This window comes from Coptis chinensis, chromosome 9 (genome assembly GCF_015680905.1).
Source record: "Coptis chinensis isolate HL-2020 chromosome 9, ASM1568090v1, whole genome shotgun sequence".
In the NCBI taxonomy this organism is placed as follows: Eukaryota; Viridiplantae; Streptophyta; class Magnoliopsida; order Ranunculales; family Ranunculaceae; genus Coptis; species Coptis chinensis.
The window spans coordinates 70,049,419-70,074,907 of NC_141464.1; the positions used below are offsets into that span (position 1 = coordinate 70,049,419).

The 25,489-nt window shown below is 34.8% G+C and overlaps 2 protein-coding genes, 1 long non-coding RNA gene and 1 pseudogene across 4 annotated transcripts; 2 read left to right on the plus strand and 2 right to left on the minus strand.

The window, feature by feature from the left end:
• Nucleotides 1–905: 905 nt before the first annotated feature.
• On the plus strand, nt 906–2,153 carry ENODL9 (early nodulin-like protein 9). The gene is made up of 2 exons (XM_086583687.1): nt 906–1,256; nt 1,444–2,153. Exons 1-2 carry the CDS (start codon nt 1,049–1,051, stop codon nt 1,893–1,895), a joined length of 660 nt encoding a protein of 219 aa, XP_086439813.1. The 5' UTR covers nt 906–1,048; the 3' UTR covers nt 1,896–2,153.
• Nucleotides 2,154–2,649: 496 nt separating this feature from the next.
• LOC147477707 (protein disulfide isomerase-like 5-4) lies at nt 2,650–19,132 on the minus strand. 2 transcript variants are annotated; one of them, XM_086582223.1, is made up of 16 exons: nt 18,967–19,132; nt 17,551–17,641; nt 17,062–17,156; nt 15,952–16,009; nt 15,283–15,467; nt 15,065–15,122; nt 14,029–14,069; nt 13,783–13,857; nt 10,419–10,475; nt 6,103–6,169; nt 5,519–5,662; nt 5,017–5,250; nt 3,599–3,760; nt 3,443–3,520; nt 3,276–3,368; nt 2,650–3,178 (listed from the first exon to the last, which is right to left on the minus strand). In XM_086582223.1, exons 1-15 carry the CDS (start codon nt 19,005–19,007, stop codon nt 3,291–3,293), a joined length of 1,464 nt encoding a protein of 487 aa, XP_086438349.1. In that variant the 5' UTR covers nt 19,008–19,132; the 3' UTR covers nt 2,650–3,178; nt 3,276–3,290. The 2 variants fall into 2 exon arrangements, with proteins under 2 accessions (XP_086438349.1, XP_086438348.1); XM_086582222.1 differs by having other exon boundaries at nt 2,650–3,368.
• A 653-nt stretch (nt 19,133–19,785) lies between these two features.
• LOC147477708 (receptor-like protein kinase FERONIA pseudogene) lies at nt 19,786–20,805 on the plus strand (annotated as a pseudogene).
• Nucleotides 20,806–21,810: 1,005 nt separating this feature from the next.
• LOC147477709 (uncharacterized) lies at nt 21,811–22,290 on the minus strand. The gene is made up of 3 exons (XR_015207817.1): nt 22,151–22,290; nt 21,903–22,054; nt 21,811–21,831 (listed from the first exon to the last, which is right to left on the minus strand). It is a non-coding gene; the product is annotated as an uncharacterized LOC147477709 (long non-coding RNA).
• Nucleotides 22,291–25,489: the final 3,199 nt, after the last annotated feature.

The following is a 25,489-nucleotide window of genomic DNA, read 5'->3' on the forward strand; positions in this document are numbered from 1 at the left end:
TCGCAATTATGGGAGCTTCAAGTACAAGAGTACTACAGCTTACGTTCATTTTTATGAGGACATTGTAGCAGAGGCTCCCATTAAAGCAGACACCATGCCAGCTCGTGGGGAACGCAATGTTAGCGCTTACCTTGATATTGATGGCGGCAAATTGGTATCAAGTCCTCACTTTTGGCCTGATTTCAACTCAGGGACGTTGAACTTTACATCATTAACGTCCATGCATGGCACTGTCAGTGTGTTCAAGATCTTGAAGCTTCATGCAACAGTTCATAATATTTGCAATGTTACCATCCATACTGTATCCAGGACAGTAGATTCTAAATGTATTGCAAAATTTAAGGTGTGAATAGTTCATTCCTTTTGTTGTTATTTTAATTTTGACAGTTGAATTATTAATTTGTAATTGATGATCTAACAGATTGTCTGTACCAATATTGTAGATATCGTTTTCCATTACTATATATATACTATCTCTTTCCCCTTTGTGATTCTTCATCGTTACATAGTAATTGACGGGTCCTATATCTGAAGTTCTTCCCTGCCTGTAAGTTGAGTCCCCCTTGAGTTCTTCATTTGTGTGATTGTGCCCTCAGCTGTAAAGCTTTAGGAAGTCAGAGTCTGACAGAAGGCCCATTCAAGCGCATATGGCATTATTATGAAACTTAATCAACATTATAGCATTATCATTAAGTTTATGCTAACCTAACACACAAGGCACGAGTATTCTGCAAATTGTCAAGCAAAGTATATCACCTCAAAAACCAAAATAGAAAGGATTGGTAACAGATTTAAAAGCACACAAAAACTACTCAGAGGGCATCATAAAGTGCATAAATATGCTTTGGACTAGAAGCAAAGTAAAGAAGGAAGAATATGAAAAAGCAGCAAAAGCTTCATTCCCACAATTTAAAAAGTTCATGCAGAGAGGCCTACAAAAACCTCGTTAGTGACCCCCATTTCATGTCATCTGAATACAAACTGAAATTTTTAGTACTGCCTAAATCCACTCATCATTTGAATAGAAAAGCTATTTGTTTATTGGCAAATGGCTGACACTGTCTTGAGATCAAATCAACATAACAAGGCATTGCATGCCTTGGTCCTCTTTGGACTTGTGCTACTGATGCAAAGAGCTGGCGCAACTGACTATAAGGTTGGTGGTGCCAAAGGATGGAGTGTACCCAATGATCCTAATGCACCTAGTTACAATCAATGGGCCGAAGGAGAGCGGTTTCGAATTGGAGATTCTCTATGTAAGTTAGTTTCTAATTAATGCATAGAACCGACTTGTTATACACATTCGAAAGGCTTCTCTGATGATTCCGGCTTCTCCTTTTTCCCTTTATCACTATCAATGAAAGTTTTTAGTATGAATTAGACTTGCGTCAACCTATATATTTTGAAGATTGCATATGGTAACCTCTGTGATTATGATTGCAGTGTTCGTCTACCCGTCAGACAAAGATTCAGTGCTTCAAGTGAACATGGATGACTACACCAATTGTAATACAGCATCACCAATTGCAACTTTCACTGATGGAAAAACCGTGTTCAAGTTCAGTCAGTCTGGTGCTCATTACTTCATTAGTGGAAATAAAGACAACTGTGTCAAAAATGAGAAGATGCACATTATAGTCATGGCAGATAGAAGTAATCAATCTTCAAAATCAAATCAAACAATGACATCTCCTCCTCCACCACCCTCAGAAATGTCAACTCCTCCCTCTCCTCCACCTTCGGGATCCCTTGACATTGTCCCTGCTCCAGCTCCTGTTGGTGAGGAGTCTCCTTCTCCACCTGCACCACCTCCCAGTGGTGCCTCCTCAATCTTCCTAAGTGTCATTGGTTCTTTTGGTGCCTTTGTTGGTTCTTCCCTTCTTTTAGTCCTTTAACTTGGTGGAAAAGGTTTGCACGAGTGGGATTATCTTTTTGAGTTGTACGCCCTTGGTCTACAGTTTTCCTTTCTCCACTCCTCACCCTTCATCCGAAAAGATTCATCTCGGCATATATGATTGCTTGATTTGTTATTTGTTTTTGTTTGTAACAATTTAAGAATATGCATTTAAAGTGTTGTCACATATACTTGGATTATATTGTACTTGGATTGTTGATTGTAAGTAATGAATAAATGTGAGATTCTTATTGTGTTATTTATAGGCTTCCAAGTTTTCTATGTAATATGTTGATACGAGTATTAAACTTCCACAATTGGCACTTGAACGTATGATGGAATATTAAGCATTTTGAGTCTACTGTTAATTGCTTTGCTACAGTGATTAACAGAAACTACAGAATTCAAAGAAAATGATGATTCCGGACTTCCAGTAAAGGTACGCATGTTGACCTTATAGATACTACTGATTTTTTGTTTTCCCATCTTTTATGGTAGCTCGGATTTTACAAATAAGAGCACATGAGCACATCACATCGCTAAAAATAATTATGTTCTTCCAAATTCATGGAGGAAATGAATGCGCAAAGTAGTCCTGGTTGGGAAACACATTTGAAGAACAATACTTTTAACAGAAAGAACTAGGAGAAGTTGTTAGATTGCTTTCAAAATCTACAAACTACCCTATAGATTCATGACCTACTATAGCAAAAATAGGTGATCTACTCGATAAAAAATACTCAAACCAGAAGGGGCAAAGCCAATGTAGAAATTTTCAATCAGGTGATCTTCTCAAAAGAATTAATACACAAATTTCCCAAATGATGGTTACTGAGCCCTCTCACCATTAGTCTTTCTTCATACACATATGACGCAGATAATAAATAAAAAACCTAACATTTGCAAAGATACATGAAATACGAAAATGATTTTTTTTTCATTCTATTTTTCTCGTGGAAGAAAAATATGAAGATGATGGCTTTCATTTTAGTGTCCCTGGGATTTCAGATTTTCAGATGGAGTTTTATAAAAACAAGTAGTCTTTTAAATCAAAGAATTGTTTATCTTTACTTGAATTCCATAAAATTTCCCATTTTTTTCTTCTAAATTCTCACTACTATTGGAGGAAATTTCAAGTTCGGTCCTCCTGGAATCACGGACAGAAACCGGAGTTCAGTTCTTAGACACACCGCTTTGAAGTTGCATCTCCAAGTTGATTCCTTCAGATCAATCTTGTATTTAGTGATTGAAAGTCAGAAGCTACATTACAGATGACTCGGTGACCTACATGGGGAGTGAGTGGCTAAGATTTTCTTTTATGGTTCAATTAAAAAATTATAAAAAAGCAAAAAACAATTAATCGTTACAATAAATTTCTCACCATCCTATGATCCTATCAGTAATTTTTCCCTAATTCAACTTTTTTAATCAGTCTCAGTGTGTTGTGCAGTACAGAATCCAGTATCCCAGCAACCTGAAATCCAAGAGGAATAACAATAAGAACCCAGCTTCCTGATCAAAGATATAACAGAAAGGCAAAGTACACACCGTAAAAACACCCCCAATGATAGCACAAACATTGGTGATGAAATGCGAAAAGGACCTCGGATTTTCGGTCACCAGCACCTGATTTCAGAAAAAGGTGAGAACTGAAGAAAATGTCTCGTGCATCAGCACTTACAAACTGGGGGAAAATTTGATTACCATCATAGGAGAAAGCTCAAAATGAAACTTAGCAGCTGGAATGTTTATACTCTGTACCAAACTACTATGGGCTGTGTACTCGTATTCCTCAATCAATTTATTCTCCCTGCCATATCTTCTTGAAATTACCTCGGTCTTCACTATTTGAAGGTAATGCTCGATCTGCAATTTCAAGACATTTGCACAATTATTTGGTTCTTGCTCATATTGAAAACAAAAATAATCATATACACTTTTGATGAAATTCCAGGTGCTACCGTGCCTACTATTTTTTAAACAAACTTGATGAGTAAATGTCCAAATGAAAAATGAAAATGGTTTACAAGCAAGCTTATAGTCAAAGCAGCTTGAACAGAAAAAGAGACAAACACAAGCAATCACCAAATGTACTCTCAGAAGTAAAAATAGCATAAACGACCCAGGTAACTACGAACATCTCAAATCAATTCTTGATCAGTTCATGCCAGATTAGACAAAAGGTAGAAATCCCTTTGATTTCTATAAGATTATTTGGTAAATGTCACGGGACTACGGCTCTAACTCGTACCCAGTTAATTGTTGATTATAACTTGTAAGAGACTTTGGCCTGGACGGGGCATTTATTTCACGTCGGATGCCCCGGATCTAGGGGGGGGATACGTTCAGTGGACTAATTTCTTCGATGTGCGTTAGACCCACAATTTACAGGTCAGTCAAAACTTTATGCCCAAAACCCCAATTCCGGTAGTTATTTATGTGCGTTAGATCCATTATTTACAGGCCAGTCAAAACTTTATGCCCAAAACCCCAATTCCGGTTGTTATTTATTTGGTCCCTCCTCATCGCGGGGGGAGTGTGGGGCATTCTAACCCTTTTCAGGGGATTTCATCTACAAATGCAAGTCTACTAAGATGATTCAAGAGTTCCAGTTGTCTTTGTAAGAGTAACAACCCCCAAAAAGTTAATTAAAAAGCTGCAAAAATGATCCAAGGATATCACATTTTTATGTTAAAAAAAGAATTGCTTTAATTGTATATTTGTATATTTTTGTATAAAGACTTTGGTACGGAAAATATACGTGCATCAAGACTGAATTTATCAGCAGGGCCCAGTAGCTCACCCAAGTGGCATGCAGGAAGCTGGGAGAAACCAAGACCTAATTATGCTCGGGATCAGTTAGCAGACTATCCTACGCCCCTCTAGAAATATGACAAACCAGATGGTAAAGAACGCACGAAAAGGTGGGATTTTGTTCTGAAAAATCATTCAAACTCAACTTGTCTATTGGCAAGTTGCAATGAAGCTCCTATTGTCAACATGTTAGCTTCAGAAAATAGTCTCTTTCCATCCGCTAATCCAGACTTAAGAAACCAACTTATTGCTAATACAAAATTTTGAATGGGAATATCAACCAGATCAAAGGGAATGCAAGAACTTACGGTAACATTCGTATTCACAACGTCATGTTGTGTGACTTGTGTCATATATACTCGATCTTTCAACCGATCAATGCTTCCACCAAGATAAGGTGTCAGTTTAGTCACTTCAGACAACATCTTTGAGGAAATCCTTTTACCAAATGAGAGATGAGAGATGACATGTGACATGTTCATTTGAGAAGGATCAAAGGAGTGTGATCCTGAACGGGCTGATATAACTAGATTTCCAGGAACCTGCACCATATATCAAAATAACTGAGCTTTCACTGAGAATAGTAATTGAAGCCCTATATTCAAAGAATTTATTGACACAGGTTTTGCCATGAACAAATCCTTACATATTTAAATCATCTAATACAGAGGCCAATTAAAATTTGAAGATACGGTACGAATAAAACTAAGTTCAACATTGTTTCAAGTAAATATACTGCATAGAACAAAAGTTCCTTCACAAGTTCATAGTTATTTTTACCAACCATCGGAATATGAGACAACTTCCTACCTTCTTAACACGCACAAAACCTTCTATTCTACATCCTCCTGTTAATGGTGCAGGCCTCTTTGTGTCATTTGTTCCATTGTCATTGTCCCCCATTAGGAGCTTCTTAGATTCCTTTGGAACAGGTGAAACCAATGCTTCCATTGTCTGCAATTGAAAGATCAAGCAGTGTCAAAGTGATGGTTCGATTAAGCAAATGACTTTTTAGATGTTTAAACCTAAACAATATCTAAAAGACAACCTACAGCGGCTATAGTTAACGGACAAACGAGTCAACCATAAAAGGACACTTTCCTGCAGTGTCATTCCAGACTAACGGATTGCGGGTCTACAACCATGAGTTCAAGTAAAAAACTGGACTTCAGATAACACTATGAAACTTGAAACACAAGAACACACTGCAACTAAGGTATCCGTATCTCGGTCACCTAAGAGATACTACTATAAGGACCCTCCCTGCAGTGCCATTCCATCCATATAGTTTTGGGTCCACAGCTATGGGTTCCAAGTAAAATATCGGACAAGAGTTGACAATATGAAACTTGAAACACAAGAAAATAAGCCTGATTGAAACTTAAGATTTATACCGCAACTAAGGTATCTGTATCCCGGTCTCCGTAGTAAGATTCATGGTCGTGGTGTCCATTATCATCCCTGTGTCAACAAATCAGTTAGAACAGTGATGAAAGAAGTATTGCTTTATCATGTAGTCAAATCCTAGGATTTATATTTTAAGCACCAAGCTATTTGCGACAGTTACAAAAATTTAAACTAAAATGTCAAGATTGTATAAACCTCAGCACAACTTTTGTCCTCAACTGCAACACTAGCATTATCTATAATAACTCTGAGAATTGTGGCAGTAGCCATCTGCGCTATCAAGACTTTCCAATTCCCTATGTTATACTTTATAAACCAAGCAGAAAATGCTACTGACATGGGACCACATCAAAACTTTGTTGATATTATACAGAAGAGATTTAGATAGAATGTTTCTTTGAGATCTAAAACTGGCTAATATAGGTAATACAGTATGCGGTACCCAAGTTTAGTAAAATGTCGTTGTCACGTTGTGCATCAAAGGTGACACAGACTAAATCTAAAACTGCCTAATATAGGCAATACACTAGATTTTGAACCCGGGCACACGCCCGAGATCTTTTAAGTATTTTGTGTATATATATCGCAATATTCGAACATTGTTTATGTACTTAAACACTATTAAGATCAAATGTGTTCTATGCATGCTCCAATGCGTACTCTATCAATCTATCACATGTGTCCTATGCAATCCAGCTAAGGCATCCATTTCCGGTTGTGGTTTTGGTCTAGCACTTTTTGATGGAAAAGATTTTAAGTTATATGACTCTTTCACGGAAGTCTCCTACTAACATTACTAACAATTTGCACAATCTCTCAATCTCTCTCCTCAAGTATCACTTTTATAATGGGTGATTCATGTAATGTCGGACTGAGTGCAACAACAACATGTTAAACAAAAATTAATGCAGAGAAGATAGTGTCTAGACTATTTTTGAACATACAATATAATTTCTTTAATTGACTCTTGTTTTGTGTAAATTTAAGTAAACAAACAAAAAAATAATTACCGAGCAAAAAACAAACAAAATAATAATTGAAACAATGCAAATCTTCAATAATCATCGCTAATATTGATGAATTCTTCTTTGTTGTCGGTTATGCATTACCAGTGGTGAAGATAAAAAAAAATTATGAAGAGTTAAGGTCAATAATTTATGAGGATCCCAATAGGCGTTTATGCATACTCTCCCATGTAAAGGTTTATATCAAAAAGTTCCCAGCTCATAAACATTGCCTCTTAAAAAATAATGTAACCAATGACTTCTGTGTTTGATGGACTATTCAGATTTCAGGAGGACCAACTGTTTGCCTATTCCCATGGTTGACCACCAAGTTGGCTAGAGTTATTGTTTGAAGCTAAGGCAATTTCAGTGCCTTGCTTGGAGTCCTTGTACTTATTTGGAGAGTTAAGTTAGATGATTCTTGCGGTAACAAAAGGGGATAATATTGAGATCTCTCAGTGGGTTCAGGGGATCAGAAAAGCTAATTCTGTCCTAACTCTAAGCCATCATCTACGTCTACGCATATGATAAAATTTTATGAACTGTTAGTTCTGTTGATAGTAGATTATGAAAGATTTCTTTAGGAGTCCGAAGATTCAAGTTAAAATTCTATTGTTACACAACTATCTCTTAACAAAAACCTCATTCAAAGTGTTGATGTTCTTGAATACATATCGACTATCTATAAACAATATATAGCTTGCAAATTCAAGGATCTTCTATAGCTTATTATCTTGCCTTTGCAGGAGCAAGTTGCAATTTATTACTATATATATATAATCTATAGCTCACACATTCAAGGATCTTATATAGCTTATTATCTCACTTATGCAAGAGCAAATTGTCGTTTCTTGAGAGTATAGATGGGAAGATCGAAGTAAAGAACTTGATTGTGTGTGGAATTATGAAAAGCAAGATTGAAAGTATATATAGAATTCCAATTGTATTATTTTGTTTGTCAATGAATCCGGAAAAGAGATTGGACTTGTAGAACTGAAATTTGAAATACTGAAAAACACTCGAACTCCTCGGCTACTTGTTCCAAAGAGAAATTGGACTTGTATAGAACCTATTTTATGGAAAGTGGAAATACCGAAAATACCATAATACACTCAAACTCTTCAAAGAAACTATGTGTGTTGTGTTGTACAGAACCTATTTTCTTCAAAGTGGAGTTAGATACTGACTTGTTGTGGACTCTATAAAGATTATGTATATTTACTGATGTTGCATATGGAGCAGACTTATATAATTTTCCGAGCAAAATTGAAGACTCCCCACTTTTCGCCAGGCCCCAAGTCTCTAGAATGTCGCATGTTTGCTCTGGATGATATACCATTTGATTCTCTAGCATTTTCATCAATGTTGGTTACCTTGAATCAGCTAGTATGTATGGTTCAAACGGCTATATTCTGGTAGTTTTCGATAGTACAAATATTTAAGCTATATTATGGTAGTTTCACACAGTACACATACTTGGTCATTATAACATTCTCTGGTTTAGAAAGGAAACTAATGGTTGGATCTCACTTTATGTGGTTCAGTACACTTAAGACTAGGAGTGCAAGTGGATATCCAAATATTCGAATCCGATTCGAATTCGTATTCGAAAAATTGGATATTATCCGAAAATTTCGGATTTGGATTCGGATATTTTTTATGTCCAAACTGGTTTCGGATACGGATTCGGATACTGACATATCCGCATCCGATAATATCCGATCCGATTTAAAAAATTAATAGTTATTATATATAATTAATTTATTAATTTTTTATTGTACAAAATATTATATAAAATCATAAACTAATAATATAAAACTATAATAACAAAATATTAATAATAAATGACAAATATAATATTTATACTAGTTTTTATAATGGTAAAATAAATTATTCAAAACAAATAAAATTTTAATTAATTTTAATTTTTGGATCGGATATTATCCGATATCCGTTTCGGATATCCAAAATCGGATTCGGATAATTTTTTTAATATCCGTTGGATTCGGATTCGGATACAACCATATCCGCATCCGAACCTATAAGTTTGCACCCCTACTGAAGACTTATTGAAGGCTAGGAAACTCAAGTTTCACTACGGTACCATAAATAAGACGTATTTGAGTGTACGCATACCAAAAGTTCATAGTTTTTCATTTTTTTTAGAGTTTTACCTGCTTCCAGTGAATGTTACTCGGTTTTTTTGAGGTTCAAGCATTTTTATCCTCGTAACATAATTCATAGCTCTAGTTTTTCTGGGGTTCTAATCTTTTTTATTTTTTCCTGTTTTGTGCGTGTATGTCTGTTGGCAGAGCTAGTACTGGCCAATCTGATATCCATAGCTTCACTTTGGATGACTACTTCCACTGCTAAAATAGATGGTGTTTCTTTAGAGTAAGATGCAAGAAGAGCCACCAAGAGAACATTAATCATCAGCATTGAGGATCTTCTAATTAATTGAATCTTCTTATATATTGTCTTTGAAAAAAGCTCAGCACCAATCTTCCTATCCTTAATTGTGGGTTGGTATTTTCCAACGGATTAATTCTATCAACGTATTAAATATTTTATGCCCCGTCAAGAAAATATATATAAGTCGAGAGATAAGCGGAGGCAGTATAGAAAGCTTTGCCAATTTAGAGGTCTTTAGGTTTCTCAAGAAGTCAAGAGTTTTAATTGAGAGAGAAGTCTACGTGGCATTGTAGGAGTTATTAGAAAATGCTAACTCTCATATTAGAGTGCCACCTAGGAGAGAGAGGTTTCTCAAGAAGTCGAGTTTTAATTGAGAGAAAAGTATACGTGGCATTGTAGGAATTATTAGAAAAGGCTAACTATTATATTAGAGTGCCACCTAGGAGAGAGGTTTCTCAAGAAGTCGAGTTTTAATTGAGAGAGAAGTCTACGTGGCATTGTAGGGGTTATTAGAAAAGGCTAACTCTCATATTAAAGTGCCACCTAGGAGAGAGAAAATTTTCCATTGGAGGTCTCTACTTTAGTATATAGATAGTAGATAGTAGACTACTCGGTGTCCTAGTTTAGTAAAACTTTATCCAAATCTTTATTTAAGGCGTATCCAAAAATTGTCGGGCCAACTATACGTCAAAAATTGTATTTTAAGGGCATCTGATGTGTCATTGTCACGCTGTGCATCAAAGGTGAAACAGACTCAATTGAAACTTTGCTGTGACAATCAAAAAGGAAAAAAGAAAAAGAGAGATGTCCAGGAGAGGCCACAGCCTAGCCCCTATAGGCCAACCCAAGTTTCAACATAATTAATCAAAATTTGCTATGCCACTGACCTAATATCACTTCCTTTACGAAAAATCCGAATAGAGGGATATCCCTGGATATGTTTCCTGCACATTCAACACGAAGTCAAATGCATGTGATATATAAACACAGGACTAATATAAGAATGCTTTTAGGAGAACAGGAAAACCACAATGAGAGAAGCTACACCAAGTCAATCTTTAGAGCTATGCAAAACAGGGTTTCAATTTTTAGTTTTTTTTTAAATATGAAAATGGGATACCAATACAAGATATGCAATAAAAAGCCATACAACTAATAGTTTAAGTTACACCCTTATACGTGTGAGCCAAGCGCCATAAGATGGATGGGCTTCAACTGCCAGCACAAATGGTACATGAATTGATTAAATTCATTCCTCTTTTTGCAGAACTACATTGAAGTCTCTCAATCCTATCTTATGATTGGTTATTAATAGCACATTTGAGTTTCCCACTGATGCTCCAAAAACAAGAAGCTATAAAATGGTGAGGACGAGCAAAGGACTGGCCGGCGTTTATTAAAGGAGGGAGTTGGGGATGCAGAATTATCTGAGAAACTCAAACACAAAAGGCATGAAAATAATTCCACTAACAATCCACGTCAAAAGTCTTGTCTACTAAGTAATCACTCAAATAAGACAGATACCAGCCATTCATACTTTCTCTTCTCCTCATTAGTCATTCATTATTCAAACCTTCAACCTGACAAGATACGACCGTTGACACAATATGGTCCACATAGTAAGAGGTCTGAACAGAGATGACAAATTAAGAGTTTTTCTTTTTCTTTTTTTTTACATAAGCATTAAGAGTTTTTTTTGTTGAGAAGGTCATAGTTAACCTTCTTCTTCTTCAGTCTCTACTCATATAGAAGAACAGTCAATGCAGCCACATCACATGCCAAAACAGGTAATTACTAATCACTTATATTTCTGGAACTGCTACATACTAGTACATATCCATAGGCACAAATCAACAACTACTGTCAGCTGATTATCACCAAAGCCCACTTGATACGGAGTCAAACTTTTGTTTTTATGCCATTTGAACCGAAATCTTGAGGATCTCTCTTCCCGGATACCCAAGACGCCTAAGGGATAATGGAAAATTTCAAAAGCACTGACCCGGAATTCTTCATTCAAACTAGGCTGCCAGGTTCTCAACTTTTTTTTCTTTGCTTCCTGGTAAAAGCATAGATTACATAAACTTTCAGGGTACCTTGACACCCATAAATTACCTCCCAGATTGACTTTCGTACCCAAAAGTGGACCTACACAATGAGTTAATGGCTGATTAATGGTGAGATGTCCACAGAAAACTTGGCTGAATTGGCTATACCCTGCCAAAAGTTGTATACAAGTTTAGAACTTAATCAGTGCTCCACAACTCTTAAGTTTGGGCACTCTTTTAGTAAGGTTAGATGTATCTGATTTGCCTGATTTTTTGTGAAGATGATGATCTTCGGGAGATCTTTTCCACCAATAATCAGCGATTTACTCAATTGTGTAGGCCACTTTTGGGTAGGGAAATCAACTCAGGAGTCACTTAGGAGGGCCAAGGTAGCCGGGCATTATATAAACCTTACAGAGAAGAGATTGTAGGATGACCTATCCTATACTCATCAAGACACAAGAAGAAAACAACCAGAAAAACAAATACAAAGACAAGAATACACATGAGTGGTTACACTACTAGTCCTCAACAAACAGTCTCATCAAAAAAAGAAGCTCCTAATTCCTAAAAGGAATGTCCCTTCATTCCTCCTAGATCTCATCCCCAAGGGAAATACCAGTTTCTTAACCGCTATATATATATATATATATATATGGGGAGGGATAGAGCCACTCCCAAAACGTACAAAGCCATATCTCATCCTACCACTTGAAATAAGGGCTGATATATTGTAGATATGATCTCCCCACCATGAATAACATGTCCACCAAATTTTGACTCATTATAATATGTGTAACCTAATCAAATGTTATTATGAAATCGGAAAATTCTAGACCATTAATATATATATAGTCCTGATCTTAGAAGTATATACTTATTTTAAGTTAAAATAATAAATAAGTATTAAGTAAAACATTACCTAGAAAATGAATTCAAGTCTAATTTTTTTGTGGGCATTACCTACACACCATAAAGATCATCTCCACAAAATTTGAGCTAATTTGGAAACCTTTAACCTAACTAAAAATTATTGTCATCTTTAAAAAAAAATCCAACGGTTCAAAAATGTTGAGTTTTTGCAATCATCTTTTGCTTAGGTTAGAGGTTTCCAAATGATATGAAATTTTGTAAAGATGCTCTTTATGGTGAGTAGGCCATATCCACAAAAAAATAGAGTTGAATTCATTTTCTAGGTAAAGTTTTGCGTACGTACTTATTTTTTAAGTCTTAAAATAAGTACACAAGTAAAACTTTGCCTACAAAATGAATTCAAACCTAATTTTTTTGTGGTTATCAAGTACTCACAATAATGATTATTTTCCCAAAATTTTAGCTCATTTGGAAACCTCTAACATAGATAAAAATTGTTGTCATCTTTAAAAAGAAATCTAACGGTCTATAAATGTCAAGTTTTTGTAATTATCTTTTGCCAACGTTAGAGGTTTTTAAATGAACTGAAATTTTGTAGAGATGATCTTAATATTGATCATATCCACACACAAAAATGCTTGAATTCATTTGTAGGTGAAGTATTACTTACGTACTTATTTTAAATTAACTTAAGTAGCTACTTTTTAGAAAATGACTATATATATATATATATATGGTTGACAACCTTGTTTTAAATGATATCAGTAACTCAATGATCCTGGCGGTGTTTGAGCCCCAGACCTCTGGTATCATCACCCAAAGGTTTTATGATACCTCCTCCAAAGAAAACGCTCTACCTCGAAGTACTACCAGTTCCTCTCCAACCAAAGACCCTACGTAACAAGGTACAATGCTCCATAGTTTCGAGCCCTCAAGAGAACGAAATCTCAAGACCCAAGATGCTAATTGATCTTTCACTGCTTTAGGAAGTAAGACCATCCCTTCCAAGAATTATCACAACAAATGAGAGTGGCTAACTGGCTCCCACTCAATCATATGCATCGGACCTCAATCCACAGGAAGGAAATTTAGAAAGGGAAGGAACAAATATAAAGATGGTTGCAAGCCACGAAAAGGATTGGTTATGTACATCCAAGAAACAAAAGTATGTTTAGATATGACGACATACAAAGTCCAGGACATACAGGGTAGTTGAGATTGCTGCTAATAAAGGACAGAACTCAACAATCATAAATAATTACCATAGAGGAATACAGCTAGAAGTAAATTCAACCTAAAGACTGGTCAAGTATATGATGCTTTTGAATACCTCCTGCACATTTCAGTCTCAATGGTACAATCTACCTTGGCCAGGAGTATACGTCCATCCATCTCTGGATCATATCTGAAAATACAAAATCCTAATGGATTACAACATTACCAGAGTATATCAAATTATGAAAGAGTCTAAAACCCGACTCCACCAACTCAAACAAAGCAATCAGTTTGGTTGAGTGTAAGGTAAAATACAATACACTCAGCATATGAATTAACATTAAAGATGTAACCAACACACCTTTCCCTAATTATTTGAGCTGTCTTCTCCCATGAAGGTTTCTGAAACAAATTAAGTGAGTGAGGTGGAAAAGAGAACAATATGGGAAAAAAGGTCAAACATTGTATATTCACACAAAGATTAATAAAGATAATTTTGTGTGGTTGAACTAGTGTCAAGGATCACTCGTCATTAAATACAAAACATGAATAACTCATGCGAATATAGGACAATTTATTATTTTATTTTATCATTTTTTGTTTTTTGATCAGTAAATAAAGCTCCATATTAATAAAAATGAGGGGTTCTAGGGACATATGTTATAAAAACACGTAAACAAACTCAAAATCATTAGGGCATTTATAAGTTTTAGATTACGCTAATGTTTTGTAGATAGGATCTCCTCACTATTTTAAACATTGTCACAAAAAATAAATAAAAAATAAAAAATTCTAAACTTGCCAAACATAATATCAAGAATCTTGAAAATGAACTATCCACAATTCTTCATTTGTTGACTACATTCGCTGGGGTTACAAATTTCGGATTTGAATAACTTTTTATGACAATGTTTGAAGTAGTTGGAAGATCATATGTACAAAAAATTAGCCAAATCTAAAACTCATAAATGCCCTAACAATCATGAGTTTGTTTATGTGTTTTTGTAATATATGTCCCTAGAACCCTTCCCTTAATATAAAACCAATCAAAACAACGTAGGACAAATTTTTCTTTCACAAGTGTAGACAACATGACTGTAAAATAATAAATTTCCAAATAATATTAAAAACATTATAGTAAATCATGAAGCTCAAAGCAACTGCATTTGAAGTACATAAACATTTCAAACAATGCAATGAAGATGTGACAAGCTAAGAAATAGAAAATTACTAATAACTAATCAGTTATGAAAACTGTATGATACATAAAATAGTAAAAGAGAGTTCTCCTGAGCTCAAGAAATAAAAAATCGGTTAAGCAATTTTATATATTAAAGGATCCAGAGTGTTTCAATTTTTTTTTGGTAAACAATAGTTCAACGATATGGATTTATTACCAGACGGATACTCCATTGGCACCAAGGAGCGAAGAAATTAACCGCCAAGATTGGAAACCTGCAAATGAGGGCATTACAATTATAAATCAACACTATCACCAAGACGACATGCAAATGAAAAAAATGTCATGCTAGCTAGAATCTACCAATACTGAAATTCATTAACCAGAATGGAGAATGCAATCAAAGGATTCAAAGATTTAAATCAGCAAACATACTGATGTGCAACTCTGTCAAAGTTATCAGCACTTAGTGAAACAGCGCCTTCACCATATTCTTCGTCACCATCATCTCCATGCTTTAAGAGTTTTGGTAGTGGTCCAGGGTGAAACTCAGAACCTGTTGGTCTTAAATTGCGATCGATTGAAAACTTACGGATTGTCTTTGATATATTCAACCTATTCTGCAAAGCAAGGTGACATCGAGTTAGCTAATTATTTATATGGGTTGAGAAACCACATGTGCAATGAGAATTGAATACACGAGTCATGAACATGAGATCCACAGACATCACAAAGCAGTAATAGACAGGAAAAAACAATTGAGCTTGATTAGTTTGACTGAGTTGTCTCAGTTGTCTCATCGCCATTGGGCCTGTTGACTGAATGGGTATTTCTACTTCTTGACTAATCAGCCAGTTGAACTATTGCAGGCCTACCCACCTAGTCGATTTTTTTTTTTTTTTTTTTTTTGGTATTTTCCTCACTAGCACTCTTTGCATATTGGTAAGTGAGACAATTCTACATGTCTAGCCTTAATTGATTGTATTGGGTAGTCTCACAAAGGGCTTGAGTTCAAATGCCATTCAGACAGTACATATAAAATTTTTGTAAATATTGCAGGGAAACAAGGAAAGAGATAGATATGCTAAATTAGAAACGACTTACCGTGCCCAATATATCATTAACGTCAACTGAGGCAAATTCACACGAGAGTGCTGGAAAACTTAAGAAAACAAAAAGGATACAAAAGTCAGACCACAATAAAGTAAACAAACACAGTTACATATAATTGGAGATTTTGCAGATAGAAAAAAGCAGCCATTGTGACATACATCAAATGGTAGCTTCACAATTCAATTTGGCAAGAAAGAAGATGTAAAAATGAAGAGTTGGAAAGTAAACAGAAGAAGAGGATTGAACAGAAGAGAGATATTTTTTTAAACTTTTCCTTAATAAGAAGAAATGTTGCTCTTTTATCTTGAAATTCAAGGATATTTAAAAAGCTACTAGTATAAGTTCCCCTTTAGTAATGAATTCCATATTTACGGGGTCCAGAATATCACCAATCTGGACTGCAATGTATCCTCTCTTCTGAATATTTCCATACCTCATGCCTTCAACTCCATTTTAAGTAACTTTTGGTGAGTTCCTATATTGATATCAACAGCGTTCCCAAACCAATCGGAAACCATGTTTGATGAACACTCTCAAGAGTCTTGCTTTCTTTTTGATTGGTTACTCTCAAGAGTCTTACTAAACCTGGAGTACTAGACAAAATCATTTGTTTATTAGGATACTTGGAAACAAATTAGTGAGGCAGTTTTCAATAAAACTCCATTCCAAAAGGACAAAAAGGTACTCTCTTTCCCTCTGTCCCTTCCTCTATTTTTTTGTTATTTTTTATATATTACAGTGAAAGGTGTGGCTAGTGAATCTTATTTCTAAGAGTTTTTTCAACTTTCTCCCCTTCCAAGTGGCAGAAGAATTTCTGATTTGCAGCAGTACAAATCATTTTAAGAGGTTCCATAGTAGGACCATTCTAGAATTTCTGATTTGCAGCAGTACACAAAATTCAAAATTGAATGAACGACTAGAACCTAAAGTGCTTCTTTGTTCTTCAAACTTTCCAGTATTGGAAATGAGAAATCACAAAACATGCATGCCAGCTAAAGGACAAACGGTAATGACAAAGAACAAATTATTGGGATATACTTATAACAAAAGGCTATTCACTATCTTTAAAGCCAGTAAGAAACCAATCATATGCATGTGTACCTAATATTCAGTTCTATTCGTAAAAACTCCCCATCTGAACTCTTATCAACCACAACAGCCGTAGATGTACTCACTGCCAAATAATTATTCAGTTCCTGAAAAATAAAACGTGATTTATTCAATTTGTTAAAATATAAAACAAAGATATACAAATAAAAGACACCATAAAAAAAAAAAAAAAAAAAAAAAAAAAAAAAAAAAAAAAGATGTCGAAAACTAGAAAATATAATGTCAGAAAATTGTGGGATTAAACATAAAGCAACAGTAATGATACTACTACTATACACAAACATAATAAGCATTCACACGGGTATAGAGTTGTGTATGAGTATGAGTATGTACACACATAGAAACACATGCCTACACCTACACAGACATACTTTTGATTAGATTTGAGCATAAATAACTTAGTGCATACATTTACACATTTATAATATTACATTCGTATACCTTGTATTACCAATATTAACACAGACAAACAAAACCTACCATTCCAAACAAAAACATCATTGCCAAAGCTGCTATGATTGATAACCCTGCACCTGATAACGATGCCTCTGTCAAATCTCTAGGAATTTTCCTGTAACAATAAAAAAAGAAAAATATTAAAAATTTAGAAATACAGAGAAAGACGAAGGGAGAAGGAAAAAATATGAGATACAAACATTAACTCAGTCCCACTAAATACCAGTAAGGTTCACACACCCATAGTTATAGAAAGACACAACAACAGAATGTTATGCCAGTCAATTACTAGACGAAGTCGCTAATGTAAATAGACATAAAAAAAAAATAGTAGACAAGTTCAAATATATAAGAATAATCATGATATACAGTGATAGAGTCCTGCCTAATCCAAGCTCCCTTCTTGCTAAAAAGAATAAAGGCATATGATGCCCAACATACGGAAAAGCATGAACAAACTTTCAAATTTTCACCCACTCAAACGAATTTGGACACGTTTCAGTGCCACCTATGAAGTTCTGCACATTTCTACCCCTTCGAAAGCCTTCAGAACAGGTCATCAAGTCAGACCCACACATCTGATTTAGTCCTAATCCCACAAATGCCGTCAACAAGGAATAATAATTACTTTGTCCAACATCATATTTTGATCAGTTAGGTCACTTGAAGGATCTCGTTAAGTGCTTCATGAAATCAAGTATCCTCTGAAATATCTTGGCTACAACTTCCAAGCCTATCCTAGGCTGGTGCATTTGTGCACGGACTCGTAGACTACATGAGATGGTTCACTATAACAGGGAATCAAATGGTGCACAGAAACCTTATAAAGAACCTTGGAACATAACTGAATTCCATTACCATATTGTCAAAGAGCATTATAGCTTTTCCTCAATTGCGTTCATTATTCAGTCTCCCACATAAGCAACTAACAAATCATACTTTTCAAAAAATTCCCACTCCACTATTTCCCTTCTATAATTTTAATAAAGGAAAGATGATCTCTCTAATAAACCTACAGTTAAGTAGCTACTTTCCCCAGGTAAAAGAAGCTTGCCCCAAGGAACGAACTAAGTTTCATCTCCGTGTTAAAGACAATGGCTACTACAAACAAGTAACAACAACAAGAATCATGAAGTTGTTTTATTTTCTTAGTCCTCACTCTCCCTTATAACACCTAAACCTATACATTCAGTGTATGTACACTCGGGACTCCCTAAATTAATTCCTATATTCATTTTCTAACTTGAGCACCAATCATCTACTTCAATAGGTAAATAGAAATATTCATTCACACTTCTAACGCATAACACACACATTCTCTAATAAATCAATCACATGCTATAATTCCAATTAAACAAAATATCAGATCTAAAAATTCCAAAAACAAAAACAAATATATATATAAATAAATATCGTAACTGAAGTGAAATGAGATCTAACCTGTAAAAATCGACTGATTTAATCTTACTAGATGAAATCATGTTTACTATTAATTATTATTGTATGGAAAAAAAAAAACTGAATCAGTGCAACAACAAAAAAAAAACGAGCGAGAGAGTGTGGGAGTTTTCAGCTCGTTTTTTGTATGAAATGAAAAATGATATTTTTTTTTTATGAGTGAGATTTGGAGTATTTATAGTGGGAGATCTAGTGGATGCTCGGGATCACGTAATTAAAGTTAGTACTATTATGTACGTTACCAACTTACCATGGCAGAAACAAAGGCTGGGCACGTTATTAGACTTTTAGTCAATTACATCAAAATGAACGAAATTTTTATGGTGTTTTTTCCTCGTCGAGGATTAAATTGTCAATTTCCAAAGGTTTTGTACGCATATCTATATCAGACTATATCTACTATCTATATATATATACTAGTGGACGGCACGTGAATGATAGCAAGTATGTTGCAATTTGTTATGGTAAAGATTGCAATTTGATTATTATTATTGAAAGAACTAATGTACAACACATTCGAAGAAGGAAAAAAAAAAAAAAAAAAATCGAAAGTATTGTTAATGTCACAAAGAGCACCATCAATCATACACTCTTTCACTGGTGCAGTTCTTTATTCCATTTCTCATATGACTTCTCCTGCACTCACCACACTATAATCTTAGAACTTGATAAACAAATAAAATGGTTGGAAATCTAGTTTGAGTATCTATCTAGGTTCTATTACAATGGTATTGTAATATATGAATTGTACGTAATAGTTTCTAGTTCATTAATTGTTTTTATACTGGTGATGAATGGGGTATGGTAGTGCTCCAAAATTGTTTCTCTGATGTTCGTAATAGTAGATCCTTTCTTTGCTGCAACATCCGCACTGAAATCATCGGCCTCTCGCGATGTATGTGAGATGCACCAATACGTGGTCAAGTTTTTGGGCTGCCATCTTCCATCTTGCTGTTAGGGTCCATGGAATGGTAGTTTTTCTAAATAGGGAACTACCGACATAGAGATGAGATTGAAATTGAGATGTTGTCGAAGTTGAGGCACTGCACAGGCATTTGGTCTCTTTGATTGGGTTCTGTGAAGAGAATGATGAGATGATCTTGGTGTATGATTACATGGGCAATGGCACTCTAAGGGAGCATCTATATAAGAGCAACAACCCTCCAACTCTCATGGAAGCAAAGGTTGAAGATTTGCATTGGAGCCGCTAGAGGTCTTTACTACCTTCATATAGGTGCCAAGTGCACCATCATTCACCGGGATGTAAAGACCACCAATATTTTGGTGGACTACAATTGGGTCGCCAAGGTATCAGATTTTGGTCTCTCAAAAACAGGTCCAAATCTCAACTAGACCCATGTTAGTACTGTGGTGAAAGGGAGCTTTGGTTACTTGGATCCTGAGTATTTCCGACGACAGCAGTTGACGGACAAATCTGATGTATACTCTTTCGGTGTTGTCCTCTTTGAGGCCTTATGTGCAAGGCCTGCACTAAACCATACCCTTCCAAAGGAGCAAGTAAGTCTAGCTGATTGGGCTCTGTACTGCCAAAGGAAGGGAATTCTCGAGGACATTATTGATCCTCCGCTAAAGGGAAAGGTGAACCATGAGTGCTTAAAGAAATTTGCTGAAACAGCTGAGAAATGCTTGTCCGATCAAGGGAAGGATCACCCATATATGGGTGACGTGTTGTGGAACCTTGAGTTTGCTCTCCAGTTGCACGAAAATCCAAATGGTGCAAGCCTCATTGCAGATGAAAGGTCAAGTAGAACAACTGGAGCCATTAATAGTGGGACTAATGGAAGCCATGCATGGAGGTGAGAGCTCAATAGATGAACAACATCACTTTTTATTGAAATAGTTTACATTACTGAATCAATTGACATCACATGACCACCAAGGGTTCTAGATGTCTGTTCAGAAATTTATTGAAATAGAAAATATTTAGAGTCATCATCTCCTAAAATATATAATTAATTGAGTATATATTACAAAATCATTTCTTTTTAATCTTCTTCCACTTCGCACTCACCAAGCTTGATTCCTGTAACACGAATCAAAAATATTAATATCAGTTTCAAAGGGTAATAGACAAATATTTAAGGTTGCTATTTAATGCATTTAATGGATGTCAAAAACATGCAATACCTTAGTCATATTTTTTTCCGCATTCTCTTATATTTATGGCGTTTGGTGGTTAAACATTCTGAAGTACTATCCTCTTTTGTAGCAGGAAATTCCCATCATACAGTGTAATAAAATGTGAGTATAACAATATGTATACTAAATTTTAAAAAAGCATAGGTGGAATTAATAGAAGTGTAACAGTGAACCTAACCTCACATTCAACTTCTATGTTTGAAGTACCACATTCGAATTGTGTACTAAGATCTTCATTTGCTTTCAATGTGTTTGTACCCTATATATACACAATAATGTATTTGTTTAAATATATAGATATCTTGATATGTACATTATAATAGAAAATGTTAGAATATATTTTACCGTTTCAAATTGGTTTGGAAAAGCTTTAGTAGTTGTCAATGACTGCCTCACTTCACCCCGAAAGCTATATTCACTGACTTTTAGTTCAAACACAAATGAGTAGCCAATTAGCTTGTTCAATATGTCTTTAACAACTTGAGATCTATTTGGCTGTAAAAAAAAAAATGAGTTTAAAAGGAATATAGTTATTTTATTATGCAGTACACTATGTGTTAAAAAGGATAAAATTTGATTTACCGATTGATTGATATCTTTCAACTCATATGCAGATTGTTGCACTAACGACTCAGCCTCATTTCCAAATACAGTCATTTCTGAGGTATACGTACTCGTAAATGAAACCTGATGCTTGTTTTTAGTAAGAAGATTGCACTAAAAAAGATTGACGCATTGAAATATGTTATTATTTATACCTTGGTATTGGAGATGAGACAAATTTATTGCATTTGTTGCACCATTGATCAACCAGTTTCTTCCGACATTTATTCTTATCGCACGAGTCGTAGTAAGGTTCATATGCATGTATTACTTCACAAATTGTTGTTGCACATGTAAAGCTTATTCCCTGCATATCACAATTGTTATAACTCACCCACACCAAGTTAATATAATATTAATGTATACTAACCTTGAATATATTATAAATTATATATGTACGTACAACTTTAGTGGTTTCAGCAGCAATTTCTGAAAGCGTCTTTCTATTCCTTATAGATCTCTCTTCCACATTTGATTGAGTTGATGAAGAACCAATCAACAGCTCAACTTTTCCATCGTAAGAACTGTATAATCGCGAAAACCAATCATGAAAGGATGTCATGTATCAACAACAATACACTATCAATGTGAAGACCATTTCTAGAAATTCATCGAAAAAATAAAGAAATAAAAATGAGCACCTGTTCATGATACTTCTAATTTCTGGGATTTCCAAGTTAAATAACAATTGAGTTGAATTCGTCGATGAGAAATGGTATTCATTTGTATTAACAATACTTATTAAATTATAAGCAAGAAGAGGTAAATTTGTTATATAAAAAATAAATGATAAACTTGAACATTACCAAAGAATTCCCTGACAATTAGTGAAGTGACAACCAAAACAGGACCACCTGTAGCAGTTTCAATCACATCTTTATCTATTAAATTGACTGTATTTTCCCAGAGCGTAACCTAGCTTAGCCTCGCTTCCACTGGTTGTTATTGTAGTTGTTAGCATATAGGTATATTTAAGAAAAGAGACAAAATATGCTAACAAATTATATAAGCAAGAAAGGAATGAGGCCTTTGTCCAAATAAATTTCTCTGGGTGTGTCGCCTGTGGTCTCCATTACTTCTGAAATTTTTGTTAATCTTCCGTAGGCATCTGCAACGAAAAGTTGTGTTAAAATAATGATCTAAATCGATAACTTTATAAATATACAATGATTAAATACCTGAGCAGTTTCTAATATCACCGAAACGATGAGTCGCTAAATTGCCAAATTCAAGAAAATCGAAGTCATACATTGGGATTTCTGAATGTATTCTATTAATTGTCTTAACAATTGTGTCCCAATTGAAAAAAAGCCTACACTTGTTTCGAATAGGACGATAGTCATTGAGAACTTATGTAACACTAAAGTTTTCAATGTGAAGAACCTGTCCTTCTTGTAGAAGAGGCGATAGTGATTGTACATGCCGTTTCAGAACAGTAGCATGTACTTGATCATCCCTGTAATATTAATACAAAAAGATCATAAGGTTTAAGTTGTTTTATCATTGTGTATTAAGAAATGATTAAAATAATAGTTTAACTTTTCCTACTTACAGTTTCATCAATTAATATCATATCTATCCTCATGTTGCCTATTTGTTTGTCTAACGGAATGTTTTGATCAGCAACATTCCATTTTCTAGATAGTCGAACCTTGATTTTGCAACTATCCATTCCAACATATATGTCAGATAAAGGATGGTATTGAGTCTCTTCCATATCCATTTGAACCTAAAGAATAAGCAGGAAGCCGACGTCAATAAATTCATCAAACAATCATGTTGTAATAGCAGGCAGAGAGCATACAAAATTAATGTTGGAATTTTGAAATGAAAATATATATCTTAAGCAATATACATTTTCCATAAAAAAGTGATGTAGTTTCTGAAGGTTAGTTGATGAGGATAGTATAGGTTATTTAAATCGCTCTCCTCCAGAGTCTTGAAAGAGAGACAAATGGGGATTAGGCTAAGAAACGTAGGGATTTGAACTTAAGTAGAAGCCCATATTTATAGTGATAATCACATCTCTAATGTGAATAGTTATAAAATGTTTTTTTTTGTAGCAACTGATTGGAAGTTGGCAACGTTTGGAAAGTAAGAACACATTTGAAAGGACACATTTGAAATGGTTCCATATGTTGGTATACACGGACATAGGAGAATGGGCTATTTGAAAGTGATACACTTGTTATTTGACAAATTTTCATTATGCTTATTCAGGAGGTTTCAAGTTTTGTACATATATGTCGGTAAGTTTACAATACTTATGCCAAATTCCAAATTCTATTTGAGTAACCTATTTTTTTATTTGGAGAAGTAGAATTGCCAATCTAAAAGGTAGAGTAATATCCGGTGCTAAAAATTAAAGTGAATATGAATATTGTGAACCATGACTTTGAAGCGAAATTATCTAATAAAGCCTTTGAAATAATTGACAGCAAAACCATGCCAGAAATGAGAGGGTCTACAATGTTTCAAAGGTGCATTAATACTTTTAATGGTAGCAGTAAGAATACAATAAAGACTACAATTTTCATATGCTAAATCATTTTTCAAACATGATTGTCATTTTGCATCTCGGAAATATTCTGAGAGTGTAAAATCTCGAGGAATTTATTATTCACAGACTGCCAACATCAAAATTGCCACTATTATAAATTTCTCATAGTACAAATGTGAAATTGCCAATTTTAATCTTATCAATGTGTCCATGTCGGACACATATTGCATGTAATTTATCTTGAATTTTGATATTTTGCCGTGTCCGACAATTCTTATCCGTGTCCAATACAGAGTGTCAATGTAACCTAGTTTTATTTCTACTAAGAGGGTATTTGCAGGCGTAACACTTGATTGGTTGTGGCTCATAGGCAAAGGGTGGTGATCTTCTGAATAAATAATTTCTGTACAGTGATAGAATTGAAGCGTCTTCCACAATATTTGAGTTAGTAATGTTGTATAGCCTTCAGTAAATTTCTTGAAGTACAGCATATGTAGTTACAACTTGTCAAAGTTATAGTCTTCTTTAATTAGTACAGAAAACCGTCATTGTTTTTCATTTTCTGTAGTCTTCTAACCATCTCTTCTAAGAAAATGATCATTTTGTTTGGGTGGTTTTGGTGTTGCTAGTGCAAGTTACCTGCACCGCAATTGACCATGTCTCTGTTTACATTGCTCTCAACATGAACGCTAATGTTGGACTATCATGCTTTGTGATATCTAGAATCAGAAGATCACTCTGTTTTGATCACTGTGAAACAAAAGGTGCTAACTGAAGTCAAAAGCTCAAGCTAAAGACATGGAGTACGTCCCAAAATCTATTAGTTGTACACTTTTGTTTTTATACTTTTCCAATGAAACGAACCTATCAATTGGATCCCTATAAGAAAGTAACTTGTACATGCTTAGATCTTGAATAGATAAAGGTTGACATGTGTGGCATCAAACAAAAAGGCCACATAGTGTTTGATAAGCATGTACTTCCGATTCTGCTTTTTGGGTACTGAACTTGTAAAGTGCAGCTTTAAGTTCGGGTGACCTACATAGTGTCTGGTGAAGCTCTTCGAAAGGATTCCTGTATAGATTATGATGATAGTACAATAATGTTAGCTATAACCATAATAAAAATGACAATACAAAAGCTACACTATACTCTGAAGGTTACATAAGAATCTGCGAAAATGCCCCTTTTACTATAAGTGTAACGTACCTAACCGAGTAATTTGGGTTTGGGTTGAGGAAC

What these genes read in the sequence shown, in the direction of transcription:
- ENODL9 (XM_086583687.1), top strand. Translation starts at nt 1,049, where the DNA reads ATGGCTGACACTGTCTTGAGATCAAATCAACATAACAAGGCATTGCAT. An exon ending in TCGAATTGGAGATTCTCTAT is followed by an intron (nt 1,257 to 1,443) that starts GTAAGTTAGTTT and finishes TTATGATTGCAG; the next exon opens with TGTTCGTCTACCCGTCAGAC.
- LOC147477707 (XM_086582223.1), bottom strand. Translation starts at nt 19,007, where the DNA reads ATGATTTCATCTAGTAAGATTAAATCAGTCGATTTTTACAG. An exon ending in GTTTTGTGCGTGTTAAGAAG is followed by an intron (nt 5,251 to 5,518) that starts GTAGGAAGTTGT and finishes TATATGGTGCAG; the next exon opens with GTTCCTGGAAATCTAGTTAT. An exon ending in TCATTGGGGGTGTTTTTACG is followed by an intron (nt 3,369 to 3,442) that starts GTGTGTACTTTG and finishes CTTGGATTTCAG; the next exon opens with GTTGCTGGGATACTGGATTC.